This window comes from Podarcis erhardii, assembly GCF_964252035.2.
Source record: "Podarcis erhardii genome assembly, chromosome: 13".
Lineage (NCBI taxonomy): Eukaryota > Metazoa > Chordata > Lepidosauria > Squamata > Lacertidae > Podarcis > Podarcis erhardii.
This window is the reverse complement of record NC_138502.1, coordinates 2876660-2898697: the sequence shown is the minus strand read 5'-3', so window position 1 is coordinate 2898697 and position 22038 is coordinate 2876660. Positions and strand designations below refer to the sequence as shown.

Sequence of the window (22038 nt, the reverse complement as noted above, 5' to 3'; positions counted from 1 at the left end):
GGTGCTGCCCGCCCCGCCGGGCCTGGTGCCAGCCCAGGCTGCCAGCCAATGGGAGCGGGCGGGGCGGGGCGGGCCGGGGGGTGGGCGTGCTGCTTGCTTTGCCCCCTGCCCAGCCCAGCCCAGCCCTGGCCAAACTGCAGACCTGCCAGCCGCCCGGGAGCTCTTGCCACGAGGGTCTCGCCCAGTCCTCCTTCCTCGCGGCTTTCTCCTTCCCCTCTTCTCTACATCTCTCTCCTCCTTACTCCGATTTCCCTGCTCTTCGAAGACCCTCAACTTTCTTTCTTTCTTTCTTTCTTTCTTTCTTTCTTTCTTTCTTCCCTCTTGCCCATCTCGTCTCCCCTCTGTCCTCTCTTTGGAATTATTCCTCTATCTCACAATTTCACCTTTCCTCTGCTTCCTTGACACTCTATACTCCCTTATTCTTTCTTTCCTTCCCTCCATCCGTCTCTCCTTCACACTCTTTCTTTCCTCCCTTTCCTTCCTTCCTTCCATCCGCCCGTCCTTCACTCTCTTTCTTTCTTTCCTTCTTTCCTTCCTTCTTTCTTTCTTTCCTTCCCTCCATCCACCTGTCCACTCCCTCTTTCCTTCCTTTCTTTCTTTCTTTCTTTCTTTCTTCTTCCTTCCTTCCTTCCTTCCTTCCTTCCATCCGCCCGTCCTTCACTCTCTCTCTTTCCTCCCTTTCTTTCTTCCTTTCTTTCTTCCTTTCTTCCTTTCTTCCTTTCCTTCCCTTCCCTTCCCTTCATCCGTCTCTTATTCCATCAAACTTTCCCCTCTCTCTTTTTCAGCTGTTTCTCTCTTTCTCTTTTCACCTGTTTTCTCCCTCTCTCTCCACCTGCTTCCCCCTCTCTCTTTCTCTCCCTCTCTCCCTCCTTTCACCTGTTCCCCTCTTCCCTACTTTCCTCCTCTCAGAACATTTCCGGACTCCCCCTTTTTTTATTTTCAATCCTTATTATCCCCCCACCTCCAATCCCCGCCTTGACCTTGACTTTGGATCTAAACTCATTTCCCCTAAGAAGAAGGGCCAGCCTTTAAGCGAAAGCGAAGACGACTCTCTGTGTCATCTCGATCCGGATTCGAACTCGCCACAGCCCCGGGCGGAGAGATGCCGGCCGGTTTCCAGCAGATACGGAGAGAGGACGAGGACGAGGTAAGTGTTGGGTTGGGGGTCTGGAGAAAAGAAGACAGTGGGTGGTGGGGTGCTGTGCGTGTGCTGAGACCCAAAGCTCAAGGAGACCCATAGATTTGGGGAGCACATTTTGGGGGGTTGTTGCTTTTTCTGGGGTTCCTCAGAATATTGCATCGCCAACCAACGTATCTTTAAATGCCTCCGAGTTGTGACTTGAAATTAAGAGTTGGGTTTCACGCCGGATCATGCAAGCAACTATTTATACCCCTTAGTTCAGGGTGTCCCTGTGACTGTGAAATGAGGGTCATGTTTACTCAGAGGTTAAGCCACGCTGTCTGCAGCGGGGCGTCTCCCCAAGTTGCTTTGCACCCAATTGCAGCTCTCAGACGCTTCCAGAATAGATGCTGACGCGTTCGTCGCAGCGGGTTGGTTTGAATGACCCTCCGGTGTCCCTTTCTGACTCCACAGCTCTGTAATTCTATGGCAAGTGCTCCTCGCACAAACAAGTTCTTTGCAGTGTCTGGGTCTGATTTATCGCAATATCCGTTTAGCTTCCCTTTCCACCTTGTTTTGCTTTCACCCGCCCAACAACCTCCCTGCAAGGCGGGCCTCTAAGCTGGGAAGAGAGGCAGTCTTAGTTTTCAGCCAGCAAGGGAACTGGGCCCTGATTTCACCTCTAGGGATTTTTGAGCTTCTGTATCATTCCACTGAAAACATTGCCTCTGAGCATGTGCAAAGTGCCTTTTGAGCCGAGCCTTGTTCTCCGCAGAATCACCACGCCTAGAAGACACAGAAGAATGACAGGGCTTGTGGGTTCCAGGAATGGATGAGCCCCATAGGAGGGAGGGCAGAACACAGGCCTCTTGCAAAGAACCCAAGGCGTTTTTCACGTTTTCAAAATGGTGGGTTTCTAGACCTCATGGAGTTTCGGGAATCGAGCCACCGAGCCGTGTTTGCTAGCAAAGTTTTTAACGCTCAGTGGAGAAACCGGATATTTTTTATGGGACGTGTAATGGATTGTCTTCTTTGGGGCACACCCGTTGTGACCCATTGCGGCCTGGAAGGAATAAAAAAAAAATAATCGTAGAGTTGAAAAGCACCCAAAGGTCATCTAGTCCAACCCGCTGAAATGCAGGGATTGCGGGAATGCTTCCTTTTGTTTGGGGACAGTCTCCGCGCTTGGGTGCCAGGTTGCAAGGAGCTGTGTCCGGCCCAGCTCCTTTCAAGTGGATTTCGTTTTGCGTGCTCGGGGTCTGAGTGCGAATCGTGCCCCTTCGCCAACACAGGCCGGATCCCTTGATCGCGAGGAGGGAATGCAAAAAGCTGCGTTATACTACTCCAGACCGGCACTCTGATTCCTTGCAAAAGGCGTTGAGAGGGGTTATTTAGCTGCGAATCCCAAATCCAGGGGGCTGGACTGGATGTCCTTAGGGGAACCCCTTCAACTCCCCCATTCTGTGATTCTTTGAGAAGCATGCTGCCTCCGAGAATACAGACATCGTGGCTCCAAGACTTTACCTTCTTTTAATGCTATCCGAGTTGATGCCATTGCTACGTCTCGCGGCAGCGAGCACAGCAGCCGAGCTATGCTCTGTGTGTAGCTTGGCTCGCTTACACGAGCAACGCAGAGACACAAAAAAGCTGTTGTGTGCTGAGTTGGATCTATCTCAGTGTTGCCCGCATTGACTGCCAACAATTCTCCAGGGTTTGGGGCAGGGAATAATGCTGGATGCTCTGTCACTGAGCTGTAGTCAGACCAGATGAAAATAAAATAATAATAATAATAATAATAATTTATTTATACCCCGCCCTCCCCAGCCAAGGCCGGGCTCAGAGCGGCTTACAAGCAATAATAAAAACAAGTTGAATGATTACAACTTAAAAACAAAATTAAAATACAACATTAAAATATTGAAACATTAAAATATTAAAATGTAGCCTCCTCACAGGAGGAGAAGGAAAAGAAAAAAGAAAGAGAGGGAGGGAGGGAATCAAATTGGCTCCAAGCCAAAGGCCTGGCGGAACAACTCCGTCTTACAGGCCCTGCGGAAAGAAATCAGATGCTGCAGGGCCCTGGTCTCATGAGGCAGAGCGTTCCACCGGGCCGGAGCCAGAGCTGAAAAAGCCCTGGCTCTGGTTGAGGCTAATCTGACTTCCTTAGGGCCCGGGACCTCTAAGGTTTTGCTATTTATGGACCTTGAGGCTCTCCGTGGGGCATACCGGGAGAGGCGGTCCCGTAGGTACGAGGGTCCTAGGCCGTGAAGGGCTTTAAAGGTCAAGACCAGCACCTTGAACCTGACCCTGTACTCCACCGGGAACCAGTGCAACTGGTAGAGCACTGGGTGAATATGCTCCCATGGCAGAGACGCCGTGAGGAGCCTCACTGCAGCATTCTGCACCCGCTGAGTTTCTGGGACAGCTTCAAGGGCAGCCCCGCGTAGAGCAAATTACAGTAGTCAAGCCTGGAGATGACCGTCGCATGGATCACTGTGGCCTCAAAGCAAGATTCTAGTCCTCATATTTCTGCGTGCAAGGCTGAAGGTCGGTAGGAATGCGGGAAGTTGATATTCCTGTTGTCCCTGAAAGCCCTGCGGCTCCCTCTCTGCCCCACATCATCTCATCTATTCCCCCAGCTCTGCAGGAATCTTTTTGCCCAGCGTGGGATTCGAACCCGGAACCCCAAGATTCAGAGTCTACCGACTGAGCTATCGTTCCTTTGACTTCCCAGACATTTTTGCTATTTCCCCAGGGCTAGGTTTATTGTTTTGCCTTTTTCTCATTCTGACCTTCTTTTTTCTAACCATCCAGTGTTGTATACATTTTGAGAAAAGCATGCATTTGTGTATGCAAACGATGCAAAATTTGCATAATTAAAACCGTTCCCAAACGGCTGGATTTCTTCAGCGTTCTCCCCCGTGCTTGCCCAATTATGCCGTTCTGCTGAGAGAAACGCCATCAAGCCACCACGGTAATTATAATCCCCGAACCAACCTGAGTAGCTATTTAGGAATTTTAATTGCTGTGGGTGTTCTTATGGGAGGCAGCACGACCGAACCCATCCCTAACGTTACATTTGCTGCTGCAATTCTTAGGTCAAGCCGCAACACACCCTCAGCTCGCCTGCGTTACTAACTTGCAAAAACTTGACCTTCAAATGACCCTGTGGAGTAGGCCGCTCTTGCACCCATTTTGCAGATAGAAGGACTGAGGCTCAGAGAGAGACAGAGAGACTTGCCCTAAGTTGCATGGGCTCAACTCTCTTTTCCCTTCTAAGCCAGGTGCCATTGGTGTACAGGACTAGAGACCAAAACAGGCAGGAGAAGGAATGCACAAATATTATTATTATTAACATTAATAATATATTTTATTTGTATCCTGCCCTCCCAAGCCAAAGCCGGGCTACTAACAACAGGCTAGTGTCCATAAAACCACACAGTCAATTAATTAAAATATATTCTAATAATAATAATATCGGTAAATACTGGGGGGTGTTAACCGGAGAATATAAGCAGCGACACGGGTTCAACTTGGGACTTATAAGGAAAATGGGGAGCTGGTTTTGGAAATGGTTATCAATTTATTTGGCTGTGATTTGTAATAACTTGGAAAATCAAATGGCAAAAAATGGAGTGTGTTTTCTGCCTTGGGCTGGATGACCTTGCAGGGTCCCTTGCAAGCGTACAGATCTATGATTCTGTGACCCCAGCCTGGGAAAAAACATGAAAGGGACTTAGGGTTTGGGTTAGATGTTTGCAGGAAAGTGTGTCGCCTTGGGAGAGTCTTGAGGGCTGTTAGAAATTTTTGGAGGGCTGCAATTGAGATTTTCCGGCCTTGCCACGCTGATGCAGACAACAAACAGTGCCCCATATCTATCTATCTTTCTTTCTCTCTTTCTCTCTTTCTCTCTTTCTCTCTTTCTCTCTTCCTACTTTCTCTCTCTCTCTCTCTCTTTCTCTCTCTCTCTCTCTCTTTCTTTCTTTCTTTCTTTCTTTCTCTCTCTCTCTCTTTCTTTCTCTTTCTTTCTTTCTTTCTTTCTCTCTCTCTCTCTCTCTCTTTCTTTCTCTCTCTCTCTCTCTTTCTTTCTTTCTCTCTCTCTCTCTTTCTTTCTTTCTTTTCTTTCTTTTTTTCATTTGTAAATATTTTTTATTGATCAATTTCCACCATATAATCACATACGTTATGTTTTCTCTTTCCCCCACCCCATCAAGGGCTTCCCGCAGCTCACCTCCCTGATTTCTCTTCCCATATTTTCTCTGCATATTATAAAATGGTACATATCCTTACATGTCCACCCATCATGTTATTAACCAATAATTTTGTGCATGTTTTTTCAAAACCTGCCAAGGAGTCCAGCTCGTGTTGTTGTCTTTTCAAATAGTTTGTAAAAAGTTCCCATTATCCTTATCTCAATTATCCTTATCTCGCAATTTGTAAGTCAATTTGGCCAATTCTGCATAATTCATCCATTTTTCTTGCCACTCTTCTTTTGTCGGGATTTCCACATTCTTCCATCCTTGTGCTATTAAAACTCTTGCCGCTGTTGTAGCATACATAAATAAATTCTTTGTTTTCCACGGCAGGTCTTGTCCTACAATCCCTAACAGGAATTCTTCTGGGTCTTTTTTTACAAATGTTATTTTAAACATTTTTTTTTAATTTATTGTATATCATTTCCCATTTTTTTTAACTTCTCTACACTCCCACCACATATGATAAAAAGTCCCTTCTTTTTCTTTACATTTCCAACAAATGTTTGAGCCTGTTTTGTACATTTTTGCTATTTTTCTTTCTTTTTTAATACCTTTATTATACATTAATTAACTTTAGTTGACACATATAACTTATACTATTTAACTTCAACAATACAGTACATATAATACAAACAGGACACACTACACACATTACAACATAAACACACCTTAAACACTAACTTCCGAGTCTTCTCATTTTACCATTTAACATTTTGTTAATCTGTACACAGTTCATTTTTATTTTTTTAGCACTTCTTATCAAGAAAATTATGTTACATACTCTCTTTATATTTCAAGATTCATTCAAAGTTTGCCAGGAGTTTACCATGATCACAATAATTTTTAAGGTATTCTTTAAACATTATCCAATCTTTATTAACTTTCTGTACTAAATTTCCTCTTAATCTCCCTGTCATCCTTGCAAGTTGTAAATAACTGATGTTATCAGTTCTTTTCCTGTTCTTTACTATTAAAACCCTAGCTGCTGTGGTTGCGTACATGAAAAGAGGTCTAAGATTTTTCTAAATTTCCGTGGACGTAATTCCTAATAAGAAGGCCTCAGGTTTTTTTGTGAATGAGAATTTGAATATCTTTTTATGTTCTTTATATATGGTATCCCAAAATTCTCGCAATCAGCGCCCCATATGTAGTCCCTTTTCAATAGGCTGGTTTGGGCCCAGAATGGGTCACATCTGTGCAGGGTGGATAAAAATCCATGATTAAAATAAAAATAATATTAAAAAATCAGATTAAAAAAAATTTAAATCAGATTTTTAAAATAAAAAGCTTTTGGAGGAAAAATTGTTCTAAAGATAGTTTAGACAGATTAGAGAACTGGGCCAAAACAAACAAGATGAATTTTAACAGGGAGAAATGTAAAGTATTGCACTTGGGCAAAAAAATGAGAGGCACAAATACAAGATGGGTGACACCTGGCTTGAGAGCAGTACATGTGAAAAGGATCTAGGAGTCTTGGTTGACCACAAACTTGACATGAGCCAACAGTGTGACGCGGCAGCTAAAAAAGCCAATGCAATTCTGGGCTGCATCAATAGGAGTATAGCATCTAGATCAAGGGAAGGAATAGTGCCACTGTATTCTGCTCTGGTCAGACCTCACCTGGAGTACTGTGTCCAGTTCTGGGCACCACAGTTCAAGAAGGACACTGACAAACTGGAACGTGTCCAGAGGAGGGCAACCAAAATGGTCAAAGGCCTGGAAACGATGCCTTATGAGGAACGGCTAAGGGAGCTGGGCATGTTTAGCCTGGAGAAGAGGAGGTTAAGGGGTGATATGATAGCCATGTTCAAATATATAAAAGGATGTCGCATAGAGGAGGGAGAAAGGTTGTTTTCTGCTGCTCCAGAGAAGCGGACACGGAGCAATGGCTCCAAACTACAAGAAAGAAGATTCCACCTAAACATTAGGAAGAACTTTCTGACGGTAAGAGCTGTTCGACAGTGGAATTTGCTGCCCAGGAGTGTGGTGGAGTCTCCTTCTTTGGAGGTCTTTAAGCAGAGGCTTGACAACCATATGTCAGGAATGCTCTGATGGTGTTTCCTGCTTGGCAGGGGGTTGGACTCGATGGCCCTTGTGGTCTCTTCCAACTCTAGGATTCTATGATTCTATTTAAGTTACATTATAGTCCAAAGGCTATTCATCAGGAAATAAGGATTTGTTTAAAGTTTTTTCATGTCTGCTAAAACTCAGTCTAAGTTGTTATTTTTTTTAAAAAAAAATGTTTAACCACATCAGTTAACAAACATGGATACATATGCTACAATGTTATGGCTTTAGTTAAATAAATTGTTTAAATTGTTATTAAGGGAATGATTGTTTTTCTCCTTCCAAAAAAGCACAGCAGAAAAGTTGTCCAAATATAAAGAGTTAAATTATCAAACCTCACAATAATTTCATAATTACCTGTCAATGTATTTCTAATAGTAGAACCAAATCAGTAATTTCTGATATAACTGTAAAAACTACTCTGAAGATTTATTATTCCGAAAATTATCCCAGCAAGGATGGGTCTTTCTGTTAAATAAAAAAAAGATTTAAATCGGGTCTTACTGACTCGTGATTTAAATTGATTTGATTTAAATCAGATCCATCCTGCAGCTGCGGAACTCTGCACGTTCTCTTGCGCAGAGTCTCCTGCAATTGTCTGTCATTCTGATGCATGTGCAAAGCAGAACTACCTTCTGTGACATCATGGAAAGCACACGCGTGTGGCAAGCGTGGCCTGGAGCTGCATTGCTAAATTCAAATTTTGTGGCCGTGCAATGGCTGCATCGCATCCAGCAATTGGCATTTTGCTACCTAGCAGGGAGACAGGATCGCATCCAAGTCGCCTCTGTCATTTTAGCTCATGCGCAAACAAGCACGCTTTGCACCGATCTTTCACCATGTGTGCACCTCGCCTGCGTTATTCAGAGCGCACAGAAATCCTGCACTATTTAGCCTTGCCATATTGGCATCCTGGAACATTTTCGTGTGTGGCTCAGCTCCTGCTTATAAACATCGCTTTTATTTATTAAATCGCAGACCGTTTGCAGTATAAAAACACACACAAAAATGCTTAACAAAGTAACAAACTAAAGCAACACATACACACCCACAACGGTTTAAATGGCCATAGATTTAATTAGCCAAAGGCCTGGAGAAGAGGAATATTTTTGCCTGTCTATTGAAGGCACCAGGCGAACCTCCCTGGGGAGAGTGTCCCGCAGACAGGGGAGCCACCACAGACAAGGCCATGTTCTTGCATCGCCACCCTCCGGACATGGAGGAGGCACACAAAGGAGGTCCTTGTGTGATGATCGCAGGGTCCCGGTTGGCTTATATGGGGAGAGGCGGCCCTGAGCCGTTTAAGGCTTGATAGACAGGGCCAGATTTAGGGTGGATGAGGCCCTAAGCTACAGAAGGTAATGGGGCCCTTTATATGTCCAGCTGTCCTTTGTCAACAACAAATTGTCCCGTTTTTTGTGTGTTGAATATGTGCTATATGGTCATTTACAGTATAGACCTAATAGGTCCATACACAACACAGAACACCGTATGTAGGTTTTATTTTATTTGTATTTTTATCTTATATATTGGAAATGTACATCCAGGTCTCTAAAGCCATATCAACATAACAAAATATGTATTTTATCAAAGTAAATGTTGAACTGAAATACAATTCAGAAGAAGTATTTTAATAGGGAAATGCCATTGAGAAGAAGTATGTTAGTGAAATAATTATTCAGCTCTAACTTAAAAGGATTTTTTAATTCATAACAAAATAATGCAAACGCATTGGCATTTGGCAAGAACAAAAGTTCCTTTAGAAACACAATTTACAAAGACTCATAACCTAGTCTCGGGAAACTTGCTATAACATGAAATAATAATAGGTGTAAATATATGATGCAAACTACTAATAATTAGAAATAGCAGAATGTAGGCACCCTATATATAGAAAGGAGCAAACCAGTGATATTTTAGGAGCAGGCTAGCAAGCGGGGCCCATGACTTACATCCTAGGAGCCTATACAACACAAAACACTGTTGCTGTAGGTAGGTGTTATTTCATTTCTTTTTTATCTTATATTTTGGAAATGTACATCCAGGTTTTGTTTCCTTTTATTTTGGGGGGGCCCCAAGAGAGTGGGGCCCTAAGCTATAGCTTGTTTAGCTTATATGGTGGAAGCTCGGATTGCGAACGTGATCCGTGCAGGAAGCACATTCGCAACCCTCAGCGTCCGCAACCCACAGCAACACATCTGCGCATGCGCAGGTTGCGATTCGGTGCTTCTGTGCATGTGCAAAGTGCAATTTAGCGCTTCTGGGCATGTGCAAGCGCCGAAACCCGGAAGTAACCTGTTTCAGTACTTCCAGGTTCGGAGCGGTGCGCAACCCGAAATCGCGCAACTCAAAGCATCTGTAACCTATGGTACCACTGTACGTAAATCGGGCACTGCTGATAGGTCAAAAGCAGAAACTAATCGGCAGCCAGTGTCGTCGGGCCACGATTGGCGTTATAATGCTCAAACCGTTTTGCTCCGGCGCATAAATGGGCTGCTGAATTCTGCACCAGCTGAACTGTATTCAGAGCATAGCTGTCAACTTACAGATTTGAAAATAAGGGATCAGCAGCCAAAATAAGGGATTTTCCGGGCACAGGTATGTTCAGCTTCTGAGCCCCTCCGAGCCAAAGGCAGAAAGCCCAGCCAGCAGCCAAACGAAGCCTCAAGCCGTGGTTCCCACAGTGCAGCAACCCAGCAAAGGGGATGCAGGAAGGGAAACCACCGTCCCCTCTCCGCTGGGAAGCGCTGAGCAAAGGCGAGTCCCCAGGCAACGCAGCCGATTTGATTGGCACAAGGCATGCAAGCTCCACCTCCCAGTCGTTTTCAGACTCCTTACTGGGTGAGCAACGCAGCCAAGCAATACAGTTGGAGCCTCCCTCCTCCCTGGCCGGCAGGGAGGGAGGGAGAGGAGCTGCTTCCTTTGAAACCCGGGAAATTGAAGGGACATCATCAATAAGGGACAGCAGTGGGACACGGCGCTGGGATAAGGGACTGTCCCGCCAAATAAGGGACACTTGACAGCTATGATTCAGAGGCAGCCCTACATAGAACGCATTGCAGTAATCTAACCTAAAGGTTACCAGAGCATAGACAACTGGAGTGAGGCTTCCATCAATACAGGCTTATGCCCTTATGTTTATTTTGGATTTTCCTTTTGGCTGGGAGAGCATCCATTTCTCAGATGAGATTCCACCAGGCTAAAGAGTCTCTGATCTGGAAGCTTTGGGTCCCTAAACCTGCCCCTGTAGGGCAATGCTGAGCTTTACTTGCTGGTGAGAGGCATTCGCCCACTCTGCACATGCTCAGAGGAACCGTCTTTTTTTTTTTAAAAAAAAAATCATTTCTTGCATTTCTACCCCGCCTTTTTTCTCCAAGGAGCGCAAAGCGGTTTGCACGTTTCTCCTCCCGCTCCTCATTTAAACCCCACAACGACCTTCCGAGGTAGTTTAGCCTGAGTAAAGGCAGTGACTGGCTGAAGGCCAGTGAATTTTGTGGTTCTGGGGACTTGAACCCTGGTCCCGCCCAGGTCTCGGACCAAAAAGTAGACCTGAGTTAGGCATGTCCGTTAATGTCCATTAATTTCAATTAATGGTTCCCTCAGCACAGAATTCACCATAATTAAACATGACAAGTAAATATTGGGTTGTGACTGCTGGCAAATTGTAGACGCAACCACTTTCCTTCCTTCCTTCCTTCCTTCCTTCCTTCCTTCCTTCCTTCCTTCCTTTCTCTCTCTCTCTCTTTTTTAAAAAAACATTAATTTTATTTCACTTAATAATACGCATGAACATACAACACAAAGCATTGGGTTCAAAAATCAAAACTATATTATTATTATTATTTCCCTTTAATTCTATACACAGAGATTGATATTAAATCCTTAATGAATCACTTTACATAGACAAAGATATAAATGTTTAGCTTTTATAAGATCGGCATAAATACACTCAAATATTTGCCACGAAAAGGTGTAAGATATTTAAGCTTTTAGCAAATAATTCCAAATTATCCTCCTCGCTCTCAGTTTTTGCAAAGCTTTTGGTCGTTGTTCCTGTTTTTCTAAAAAAAATCATTTTATAATGTATATAGAAGGGCTATAACAAAAGATGGAAATTAAAAGCTGGAAAACCAAAACTATAAAATAGGCATGAGTGCAGTTGCACGTGGGTTAAGATAACAAAACCCAAGTGAAGAATATCTGATTATCAACCAGATGAAGTTACTGGGGCAGTGCGGCATAGTGGTTAGAGCGTCTTCCTACGACCTGGATGAGACCAGGGTTCAAATCACCCTGAAGCTCACTGGGTGACCTTGAGCCCAGTCAGCCTGACCTCCCTCGCAGGGTTAAATGAGAAAGAGCCAGAATAGAGCCCCATACCAAGACTTTGATCTCCTTGCAGAAAACACCTGGATATAAATGCAATTTTTAATGATAGCAATATGATACAACTGACCTTTTGCTGCCTCTTTTCGAAATCCCCGTGGCTTTTTTTCTTCCTGCCTTAGCTTAGCTGGTAGTGCTTTGCCTACTCGGAAGTAAGCCCCACTGAATCCCAAGGGAGCTTGTCCCAGGGTAACTGGGGGGCAGGCCTTATTCTGCAAGCAATGCTGAGCTTTTGCAGTGGGGATCGGAGCTGATTGGCAGCAGTCTGCAGACTCTCCAAGTGCCCCTATTTTCCCCGGACAGTCCCGGATCAACAGAAGAACGGCCCAATTCAGGTCCGACGAGACCCTAAGCTCCTGAAGGCAATGGGGCCCTTTCTATGTCCACCTGTCCTTTGTCAACAACAAATTGTTGCTGTTTTTTGTGTGTTGAATATATGCTCGATGGTCATTTATGGACCTCATAGGTCCATACACAACACAAAACACTGTATGTCGGTTTTATTTTATTTGTTTTTTATATTTTGGAAATGTACATCCGGGGGGTTTTTTTCCCTTTAAATTTTTGGGGGGCCCCCAAGAGAGTGGGGCCCTAAACTAGAGCTTGCTTAGTTTACACGTAAATCTGGTAATGGACAAAAACCATCCCCATTTTTGATTTGATCCTACAATGTCCTGCTTGCCCTTTCGGACGTCCCTGTTCCCATCGGGAAAACATTGGGACTTTTTTTAAAAAAGCACTTTGCAATTGCAGTTCTTCCAGGCCTGGAGGCAGGAATGAACCTAAGCTGCTGGAGAGAGAGGGAAAAAAGCCATATTTGGCTGCTTCCATCCAGATCAGGCCTGTCTCCCATTACGCTGAGTAATGGAGGCAAAGGCGCATGTCTCTGCGTATTCCCCTCTGGCCCTTTAAAAAAAAATTTAATTAAATTACACTTGCCTCGCCCAGCAGCCGAACAGGTGCTGGGTGCCAGGCCGCCTGCTGAATGACAGGCTCCAGGGGTTGTCAAGGTGGCCGCAGAGGCCCCCACCCCCTTCCTATTTCGGGAAGGGGGCAGTGAGAAGCCTGGGTGGCTCTTAAAAATAAATAAATGGATGTACCATGCCATATTAGAAGCAAAAAAGCTTGTTTTGATGAATCGGAAGAGCCGGAAAAAGATCCCACTGAGCACATGGATTGACAATATGGACAGACTAGTTACATACAAACAAATTGCATATCAAGAATGGATAGATATGAAGAAATCTGAAAGGAATACTTAAGCGATAAGGCATTAAAATGGTGGGAATTAGGGGGAGGAGAGGTGGGAAAATAATGTTAAAAGGGCGTAGTTATAGGTATATCAGTACTCAACTCTGAATTGTTAAATTGTATTCTTTTCTTTCACCCCCCCCAAAAAAAATTATTGGTTTTCCCAATATTATAAACAAACAAACACATAAGACAAACAAACATAAATCATAACCTTGTTGAAAATTACACTTATTAACTTTGTCAAGTGACTTCCTCGCTTCCCCTTGGTTGAATTTCATTGCATGTCCTTTTAACGGTTTCCCAAGTCACAATTCTTATCAAATTTAACTTAAACATTCTTAAATCTTCACTTTATGAAATCAAACCTATTAATTCATCACTTAACATAAATAAAACCCTGAGCCAATTAAGTATCTGCAAGCTTTTCAGTTCATGTAACTTAACGTATTTAACTAAATAATCGTTAAATTTAAATGGTATTCTTAGTGTTATTGTGGTTTTTGTTGCATGTGGGTTTTTGTGGTTGCTGTTGGTATTAAAAAAAAAAAAAATAAATAATAATAAAAAAGCAGACCCAGTTTCCCAACCTGAACTTCAGAGCCTGTCAAAGATGTTGCTGTCAAAAAAAATTTTTTTGGGGAGGGGGGAGAAGAGGATGGTGGGACACACACAGAGAGAGACAAGGACATTGGGGGGGTCCTGCGCGTTCGAGTAACAGGACCCTCTCCCACACGGTGACATGCCCGTCACCTGCCACTCAAACGCATCGCGTGTCGTTCCCCCCCCCCCCAAACAGAGGATGAAATCCTAGCCTGCCTTGGAAACTTTCCCATCTCAGAGCTGGAAACTGCCAGGTGAAACCTTGGTTTCCCCAGAGACATGGGAAAGGGATTGAATGTTGAGGAGGTGGGGAGGCAGCGAGGCCAAATTAAGAGGAGGTATTAAAAGAAGGGGGGAGATTGTGGGTCTTTCGGGGGGGCGGTCTCCAGGGCAAGGCGGGCGATAAACGGAAATTATTACCGTGGATTTCTATTCCCGGAGGGCGGTCTCCTGGGATGGAATGGATCCTTCTCTCACACAGGTAAGAAGGGTATAATAATAATAATAATAATAATAATAATAATAATAATAATAATAATAATAATAATTTGAATCCTCCTGCCCTTTGGAACTCCCTGCTGATTGACACCCGCCAGTGCCTTCACTGGAGAGCCAGTGTGGTGTAGTGGTTAAGAGCAGTGGACTCGTAATCTGGGGAACCGGGTTCGAGTCTCCGCTCCTCCCCATGCAGCTGCTGGGTGACCTTGGGCCAGTCACGCTTATCTCAAGTCTCTCAGCCCCACTCACCTCCCAGAGTGTTTGTTGTGGGGAAGGAAGGGAAAGGAGATTGTGAGCCGCTTTGAGACTCCTTCAGGTAGTGATAAAGTGGGATATCAAATCCAAACTCTTCTTCTTCTTCTTCTTTTTGATGCCCCCCTGTAAACATCCTTGTTTAGACAAGCCTACCCAGGCTAATGATAATAATAATAAATTTTATTTATACCCCACCTTCCCCAGCCAAGACCGGGCTCAGGGTGGCTAAAACCAGGTATAAAAACAATTGATAAAATACAACTTAAGAACAAGATTAAAGTACAACATTAAAATGCAGCCTCATTTCAGTAGAAACTTGGTTATAGAAAGTTGGTTTTAATCTGTCTTCTTCCTCTTCTTCTTCTTCTTCTTCTTCTTCTTCTTCTTCTTCCTTCGCTCTTCATCTGTAGAACAACTTTTTAGCTTCAAAGCATCGTAAACGCCCCCCCCCCCGAATTTCCCCTTTCCATAAACCACTTGGAGGTTTTTTCTGTTTTAACAATTGGGTGGTGCCTACTTTTTAGGAAATAAATAACAACGTGTTTGTTTCCCCTACCTACCCATCTCAAATATTCCACCGTGACCTTGAACGACCCTGCGCAACTCCATAAGGAGAGCCTGGCTGCCTGATCATGCAAAAGGCTTTTTTGCATTCCTAGACAAGCAGAATCGTAGAGACCTCAGGGACACCCCAGAGGTCATCCAGTCCAACCCCTCCGGCGACGTGGGAATATGCAGGTGTCCCTTACGGGGCTCGAACCTGCAACCTTGGGGTTCTCAGCGAGAGCTAAGTGGAGCCCCCGTGTCTGGGCGCAGTCTACCTTTGAACCCTGGCAGCTCAGGAGGAGGACAGTAATTATTATTATTATTATTATTATTATTATTATTATTATATATATCCCGCCCTCCCCAGCTGAAGCCGGGCTCAGGGCGGCTAACAACAATAAAATAATACAGCATTCTAAAATCATTTCATTATAAAATTAATTCAAATCAAATTGATGGCAACCATTAGGCTAGAGTTCTGTGAAGATTGCCAAAGGAAGGGGTCAGGCTGTGCCCTGGCCAAAGGCTTGGTGGAACAGCTCTGTCTTGCAGGTCCTGCGGAAAGATGTCAAGTCCCGCAGGGCCCTAGTCTCTTGTGTCTCTGGAGCGTTCCACCAGATCGGGGCCACAACTGAAAAGGCCCTGGTGAAAAGGCCAGCCTAACCTCTCTGTGGCCTGGGACCTCCAAGATGTTTTTGTTTGAAGATCGTAAGTTCCTCCAGGAGAGGTGGTCCCGTAGGTACGAGGGTCCTAGGCCGTATAGGGCTTTGAAGATTAAAACCAGCACCTTAAACCTGATCCTGTACTCCACCGGGCGCCAGTGCAACTGGTATAGCAGCGGGTGAATGTGATCTCGCAGCGAAGACCCTGTAAGGAGTCTCGCCTCAGCATTCTGCACCCGCTGCAGTTTCTGGGTCAGTCTCAAGGGCAGCCCCACGTAGAGCGAGTTACAATAATCCAGTCTGGAGGTGACCATCGCGTGGATCACAGTGGCCAGATCAGGGCGAGAGAGGTAAGGAGCCAACACAGGCTCATCACAGCTATCTGCCAATCACCCATTCCCACCACCCTCCTGAGTAATACCCCTCCCCACCTTCTCACTATATAGAAGGGTCTGGTGACTTCTGTTTCAGTGTATCTGAAGAAGTGTGCATGCACACAAAAGCTCATACCAAGAACTAACTTAGTTGGTCTTTAAGGTGCTACTGGAAGGAATTTTTTTATTTTGTTTTGACTATGGCAGACCAACACGGCTACCTATTTGTAAAAGGAGCCAACAGTTTAGCTTGGCGGAGATGAAAAAATGCCGCCTTTGTTATAGCTGCAATCTGCGCCTCCATGGAAAGGGAGGTATCGAAGATTACACCCAAACTCTTAACGGACAGTGCTAGCGCTAATTGCGCCCCTGCAAGAGATGGGACAAAATGACAGAGGGTGTTTTTGCCACACCTGGGCTGGCGCAGTCAGACGCCGGATTGTGGAGCAGGTGGGCCTTTTGTTCCGAACCACCGGGGCTCTCTGTTTTCTGTCTTTAATGTTCATTTATTATCTTTGCACCGGCCGGCGAAATGGGGTGTTGTGAGCAAAAAGACCGCGTGCCTGAACTTCCTTCTCCTTTGAAGCTCTCAAAAAAAAAAAAAAGTTTTGATCTCACAATGGACCTGACAGCGCTTATTTATAGACTTCTCAAACGGCAGGCGGGCTTAGATCCGTCCACCGAAGAGGGGAAGTGACACGCCATCCTTTAAATGCGGTCGCATTTTCAGGCACGTACGCTCCGCAGCGTCCTTTGCCAACCGGGTGCCCACCCGGCGCCTGGCACTATGACTCCCAAGACGCCTGGAGGGCACCACGTTGGAGAAGGGTGCGTTGGAGGCGGCCTCCCCCGAGGCCGGTTGTGAACTAGGGAGGCAAAAAATTAAGGGGGTCTCCTCTACATTTCCCCCAAAGCCAGGATTAAAAGCGGGGTGGGCATTGAATTAGATGTGCATATGTTATATTACAATTTCTTCCTTTTTAAATATATATATATATATATATTTAAAATAAATACATTTAGGAGAAAACAGAGGTACGTACAAGTAAACAAACATACAATGAAAGAAATAACAGAAAAATCAAACAAACCGCCACACTATAAGATACAAGAAAGTTATATTCCACATTTTTGCATTCAAACAAACATTAAAAATGAGTAAGTAAAAAGGAAACATCAAACATTATAAAGGCAGTTGGAGTCTCTGCCAGACTTCATCTTCTATTATCCCCCCAGCGGTTAATCGCTCCCTTGTGCCACATCCTTTGTCGCAGCCGCTCAAACAAATGCAGGGAACTCTGGACGCGCTCAGAGGCCCTTTGTTCGCAGGAGCGAATTGTCGTTCAGCAAAATATAATCTGCCGCTTGGTTGCCAGAAGAAGCCCCTTAAAAATTTGCTGGAAATGGCTTGAGATTTGTTGCCAGTTAACCCTTGCTGTCCCTCCTCCTCCTCCTCCTCCTCCCTTTTTTGGGGGTCAAGAAGCCCTTTCCGTGTTTACATTTCTGAAGCTTCCTGGCTCCAGCAGCATCCCCTAATATGGTCCTCTCTTGTGCGGATGTCTGTCAGGACAAGACGCCCTCCCCTGGGTGCCTGGGGTGGGAGGTCCGTTCCAGATTGCCAGAAAACAAATGCACTAATAAACACACACACACACACACACACACACACACACACACACACACACCACTAACCTTAGCCACACTGCTGTCTCTCTCTTCTCCAGCAGAACACAAACCCTCAGGGCCTCCAGACAGCCATCCTTAAAGCCTGCCTTTCCTCTTCCAGCTCAAAAAAAAAGAGAAATCCCACAATTTCCCCCCTCAAAAGGAGCTCCCAGCACCCCTGCTCTACTCTGACCCACAAGCCAGCAGTGTTCGCCTTAAAAGTCAAGCAGCAGGCAGAAATCCAACAGGTGAAGCGCCCCAACAAAGCTCCACATGTTGGATTCCCCCCCCAAAAGGAGCTCCCAGCCCCTCTCCACTCTGACCCACAAGCCAGCAGCGTTTGCTTTAAAACTCAAGCGGCAGGCAGAAATCCAACAGGTGAAGCGCCCCAACAAAGCCCCATGTATTGGATTTCTGCCTGCCTGCTCAGGGGAAAAAACAGGAGGAGCCAGCAGCATTTGCCTTAAAACTCAAGCAGCAGGCAGAAACCCGACTGGTGAAGCTCCCCAACAAAGCTCCACGTGTTGGATTTCTGCCTGCCTGCTCAGGTGTGGAAAAACACAAGGAGCCAGCAGCGTTTGCATTAAAACTCAAGTAAGTGGCAGGCAGAAATCCAACCGGTGAAGCGTCCCAACAAAGCCCCATGTGTTGGATTTCTGCCTGCCTGCTCAGGTGTGGAAAAAGACGAGGAGCCAGCAGTGTTTGCCTTAAAACTCAAGCAGCAGGCAGAAACCCGACTGGTGAAGCTCCCCAACAAAGCTCCACGTGTTGGATTTCTGCCTGCCTGCTCAGGTGTGGAAAAACACAAGGAGCCAGCAGTATTTGCCTTAAAACTCAAGTGAGTAGCAGGCAGAAATCCAACCGGTGAAGCGTCCCAACAAAGCCCCACGTGTTGGATTTCTGCCTGCCTGCTCAGGAAAAAAACAGGAGAAGCCAGCAGCGTTTGCCTTAAAACTCAAGTAAGTGGCAGGCGGAAATCCAACCGGTGAACTGCCCCAACAAAGCCCCACATGTTGGATTTCTGCCTGCCAGCTCGGGGTGGGGGGAAACCGTGCTGGGAAATTATAACTTTGCAAGGGAGCTTTGCTTTGCCCCATAGGCTGCACAGCCTGCTGCAGGGTTCCCCCCCCCCTCACCTCCTTCCTGGCCTGTCTGGCTGCCCCTCCCTGCCCCCCAGTGCTATGGAAACGGGCCTCGCCCCAAATACCAGACCCAGAGGAAGAGGGAGGGGACAGGCCTCCAGCAACTGCGGCAGCAAGCAGGAGGCGTGAGTCACTTGGAGGGCAGCCTGGGAGCCGGCTCAGGATGATTCTCCGGAGGAAGGTATGTGTGGCATCCCCTTTGCAGCCCCCTTCCTAGCCCCACATGCTCCTTCCAGCCCCCTCCACCCCATGTCGCCACCCCAAACCAGTCGCCAGAAGAAGCCGCCAGAGCGGAGAGCGGCTCTCGAACTCGGATTCCGCTGGCGGTCTCCCCAGAAAAGGCATCTGTCTGGTTGGCCCCAGAGAGGGACAGGATGCTGGGCTGGCGGAATGACCCACCGGCCTGATCCTGCCCCGTGCCGTCTGTTTTGTGCAGGAACCAGCTCCCCCAAAATGTAGCCAGGTCTGGGGTGGAGGATGGCATTGATGCTGCCTGGCGGTTTACGAGGGGCAGGGCGGGCATGGGCATGTGGAAGGCATTCCACCGGAAGCCGAAAACTCCAATGTTTTCGGAGGGCCGTTAAAGGAAGGCACCACCGCATTTTCAGTGTGGCAGAGCGCAAGATCTCCTTTGCCAGGGAGCTGGCGGCAAAACTCTTGAACGCGAGGAAATGGGCACAGATGAGAAACCCACAAGGGGCACGGCAGAGCAGAGGCCAGCCCTATAGCTCTGGAAGGCATTGCTCACTCCTCGCACGCCTAAATAGCCTCGGCGTGAGTGTTGTGCAAAGGCGGCAGCCTGGCACGTTTTTGCGCCACTGCCCGGGGGCGAAATAACATTCGACCTTGAGGCTGTGCGCCATGGTGCGCCATCCTGGGGCTATGTGCAGTACGTGGGGTTATGGGAAGCCCTCATCAGCCAGCGCATCGCTGAAGAGCTCTGTGTCACAACACGCCTTGCTATCTGCCGGCAGGCGGGCTGTCGATGGCGCAATATGTGGGAGACGGAATGCCCCCCAGGTACGGGGTCCTGTTCTCAGATGCCCGGGGGACCCTCTCCTCACTAAAACCCAGCGAAGGAGGAACATGGCCATTGTGGCTGTTCACCATTGATCCTCCAGCTTTGACCTATGAGATCGGGCGCTTTCCACATTTATAAAACCATATTAGCATGGCTGCGCCTGAACTTTGGAACTACCCGCCTCTTGACAACAGGCCTTCAACTTCACTTTTTCTGGTGCCTGCTAAAAAAAAACACACCAGAATCTGCTTTTCCTTTTATTGTTAGTTTAACTTTCGGATCGTCTTCAAGGGCTGTTGTTAATCCCAATCAATTTGCTGCGTTTTCCTTTCGGAAAGAATGTAAATAAATAAATTGGCCTGATCCCCTTTTCCAAGGCCATTGAAACCCGGGGCCATTGCTGTCTTGCACAAGAGCAAATTCTGTGGTTGAACTGTGCGGCGGCTGTGGGACAATTTCCTTTCTTGTGAGGTCCTATGGCTTTTCTCCTGCAAAAGTTTTTCTACTTTGGGGCAAGGCCGAAAACAGTCGAGGGTGTGTGGGTGTGTGCGTGTTTTTGTGTGCACACTCCCTCTTTCCGGTACCCACCCCCCTCCACAAATGTGATCCTTTGGGACTGAGCGGGTCGCTGTTGGTGGTGAGGGGAGACAATGATAGCGGATAATATAATCACTAATCTCAAATATTGACATTACTCCTGCCAACCCGAGCGCAGTCCACGCCGGGCAGGGCTGGCCTCGCCCTAGTTCCTGGGAACTGGGAAGAGATGGCAATTTGCAACATCTTTGGTTTCCAAAGCTCATTTCCTTTCTCCTTTTGGTGCTACACGCTGGAGGGGGCAGGCGGTGGGGTTACAGGAAATATGGAATTATTTGTTTTCGCCAAGGCCAATAATAAGTAGGTGAAAACCAGAAGCGGACTAATGCAGCAGTTTATGGGGTACCACCGATTCTCCCCTCTCTCCCAAGTTCCCAACAATATCTCTCTTCTGGGGGCTTCTTTTAAAAATCAAGGATGTCTGCATTTCAGAACTGGAAAATGAGTTGGTTTGGTGTCTCAGGTGGGAAATGGAAAGGGGACACATCTGCCCTGCAGCGCACATTTTGAATAACATCATGTTTGCTATGATTCCTTACATAATCATTACAGTCGTACCTTGGGTTACATATGCTTCAGGTTACAGACTCCGCTAACCCAGAAATAGTGCTTCAGGTTAAGAACTTTGCTTCAGGATGAGAACAGAAATTGTGCTCCGGTGGCGCAGCCGCAGCAGGAGGCCCCATTAGCTAAAGTGGTGCTTCAGGTCAAGAACAGCTTCAGGTTAAGAACGGACCTCCGGAATGAATTAAGTACTTAACCTGAGGTACCACTGTACCATATTTTCCACTCTATAAGATGCACCTGACCGTAAGACGCACCTAGTTTTTAGAGGAGGAAAACAAGAAGAAAAATATTGTGATTCAAATGTTGTTGAAGAGAGTTTGCAAGAGTTCTGGCTTCAGCGATAGCTGTGCAGCCTGCATTCGCTCCATAAGACACACACACATTTCCCCTTACTTTTTAGGAGGGAAAAAGTGTGTCTTATACAGCGAAAAATACGGTATATGTAAGGTAAAAGTAAAGGGACCCCTGACTATTAGGTCCAGTCGTGGACGACTCTGGGGTTGCGGCGCTCATCTCGCTTTACTGGCTGAGGGAGCTGGCATACAGCTTCCGGGTCATGTGGCCAGCAGGACTAAGCCGCTTCTGGCGAACCAGAGCAGCGCATGGAAACCCCGTTTCCCTTCCCGCCAGAGTGGTACCTATTGATCTACTTGCACTTTGACGTGCTTTTGAACTGCTAGGTTGGCAGGAGCAGGGACCGAGCAACGGGAGCTCACCCCGTCGCGGGGATTCGAACCGCCGACCTTCTGATCAGCAAGCCCTAGGCTCTGTGGTTTAACCCACAGCGCCACCCGCGTCCCTCAATCATTATATGTACATCCACTGAATTCAAGATGTTTTGTTATGTCCTTTACGTTTTGTTGGAAGCTGCCCAGAGTGGCTGGGGCTAACCGAGTCAGATGGGCGGGGTACAATATTATTATTATTATTATTATTATTATTATTATTATTATTATTATTGCCTCCAATACACGTGTCTCAAGGCAATCTGCAAAATGCAATGAGAACAGTTCGAAAGCAACATTGAA

At 46.3% G+C, this 22038-nt stretch overlaps 1 protein-coding gene across 1 annotated transcript in view; it reads left to right on the top strand.

The window, feature by feature from the left end:
• The first annotated feature begins 732 nt into the window (after positions 1–732).
• The window catches only part of SLC2A4 (solute carrier family 2 member 4), a 49328-nt gene continuing 28022 nt past the window's right edge, over positions 733–22038 (top strand). The window contains exon 1 of the mRNA XM_081835721.1: positions 733–1147. Coding sequence (XP_081691847.1) covers positions 1103–1147 — 45 coding nt within the window. The 5' untranslated portion in view covers positions 733–1102. The remainder of the gene's footprint in view (positions 1148–22038) is intronic.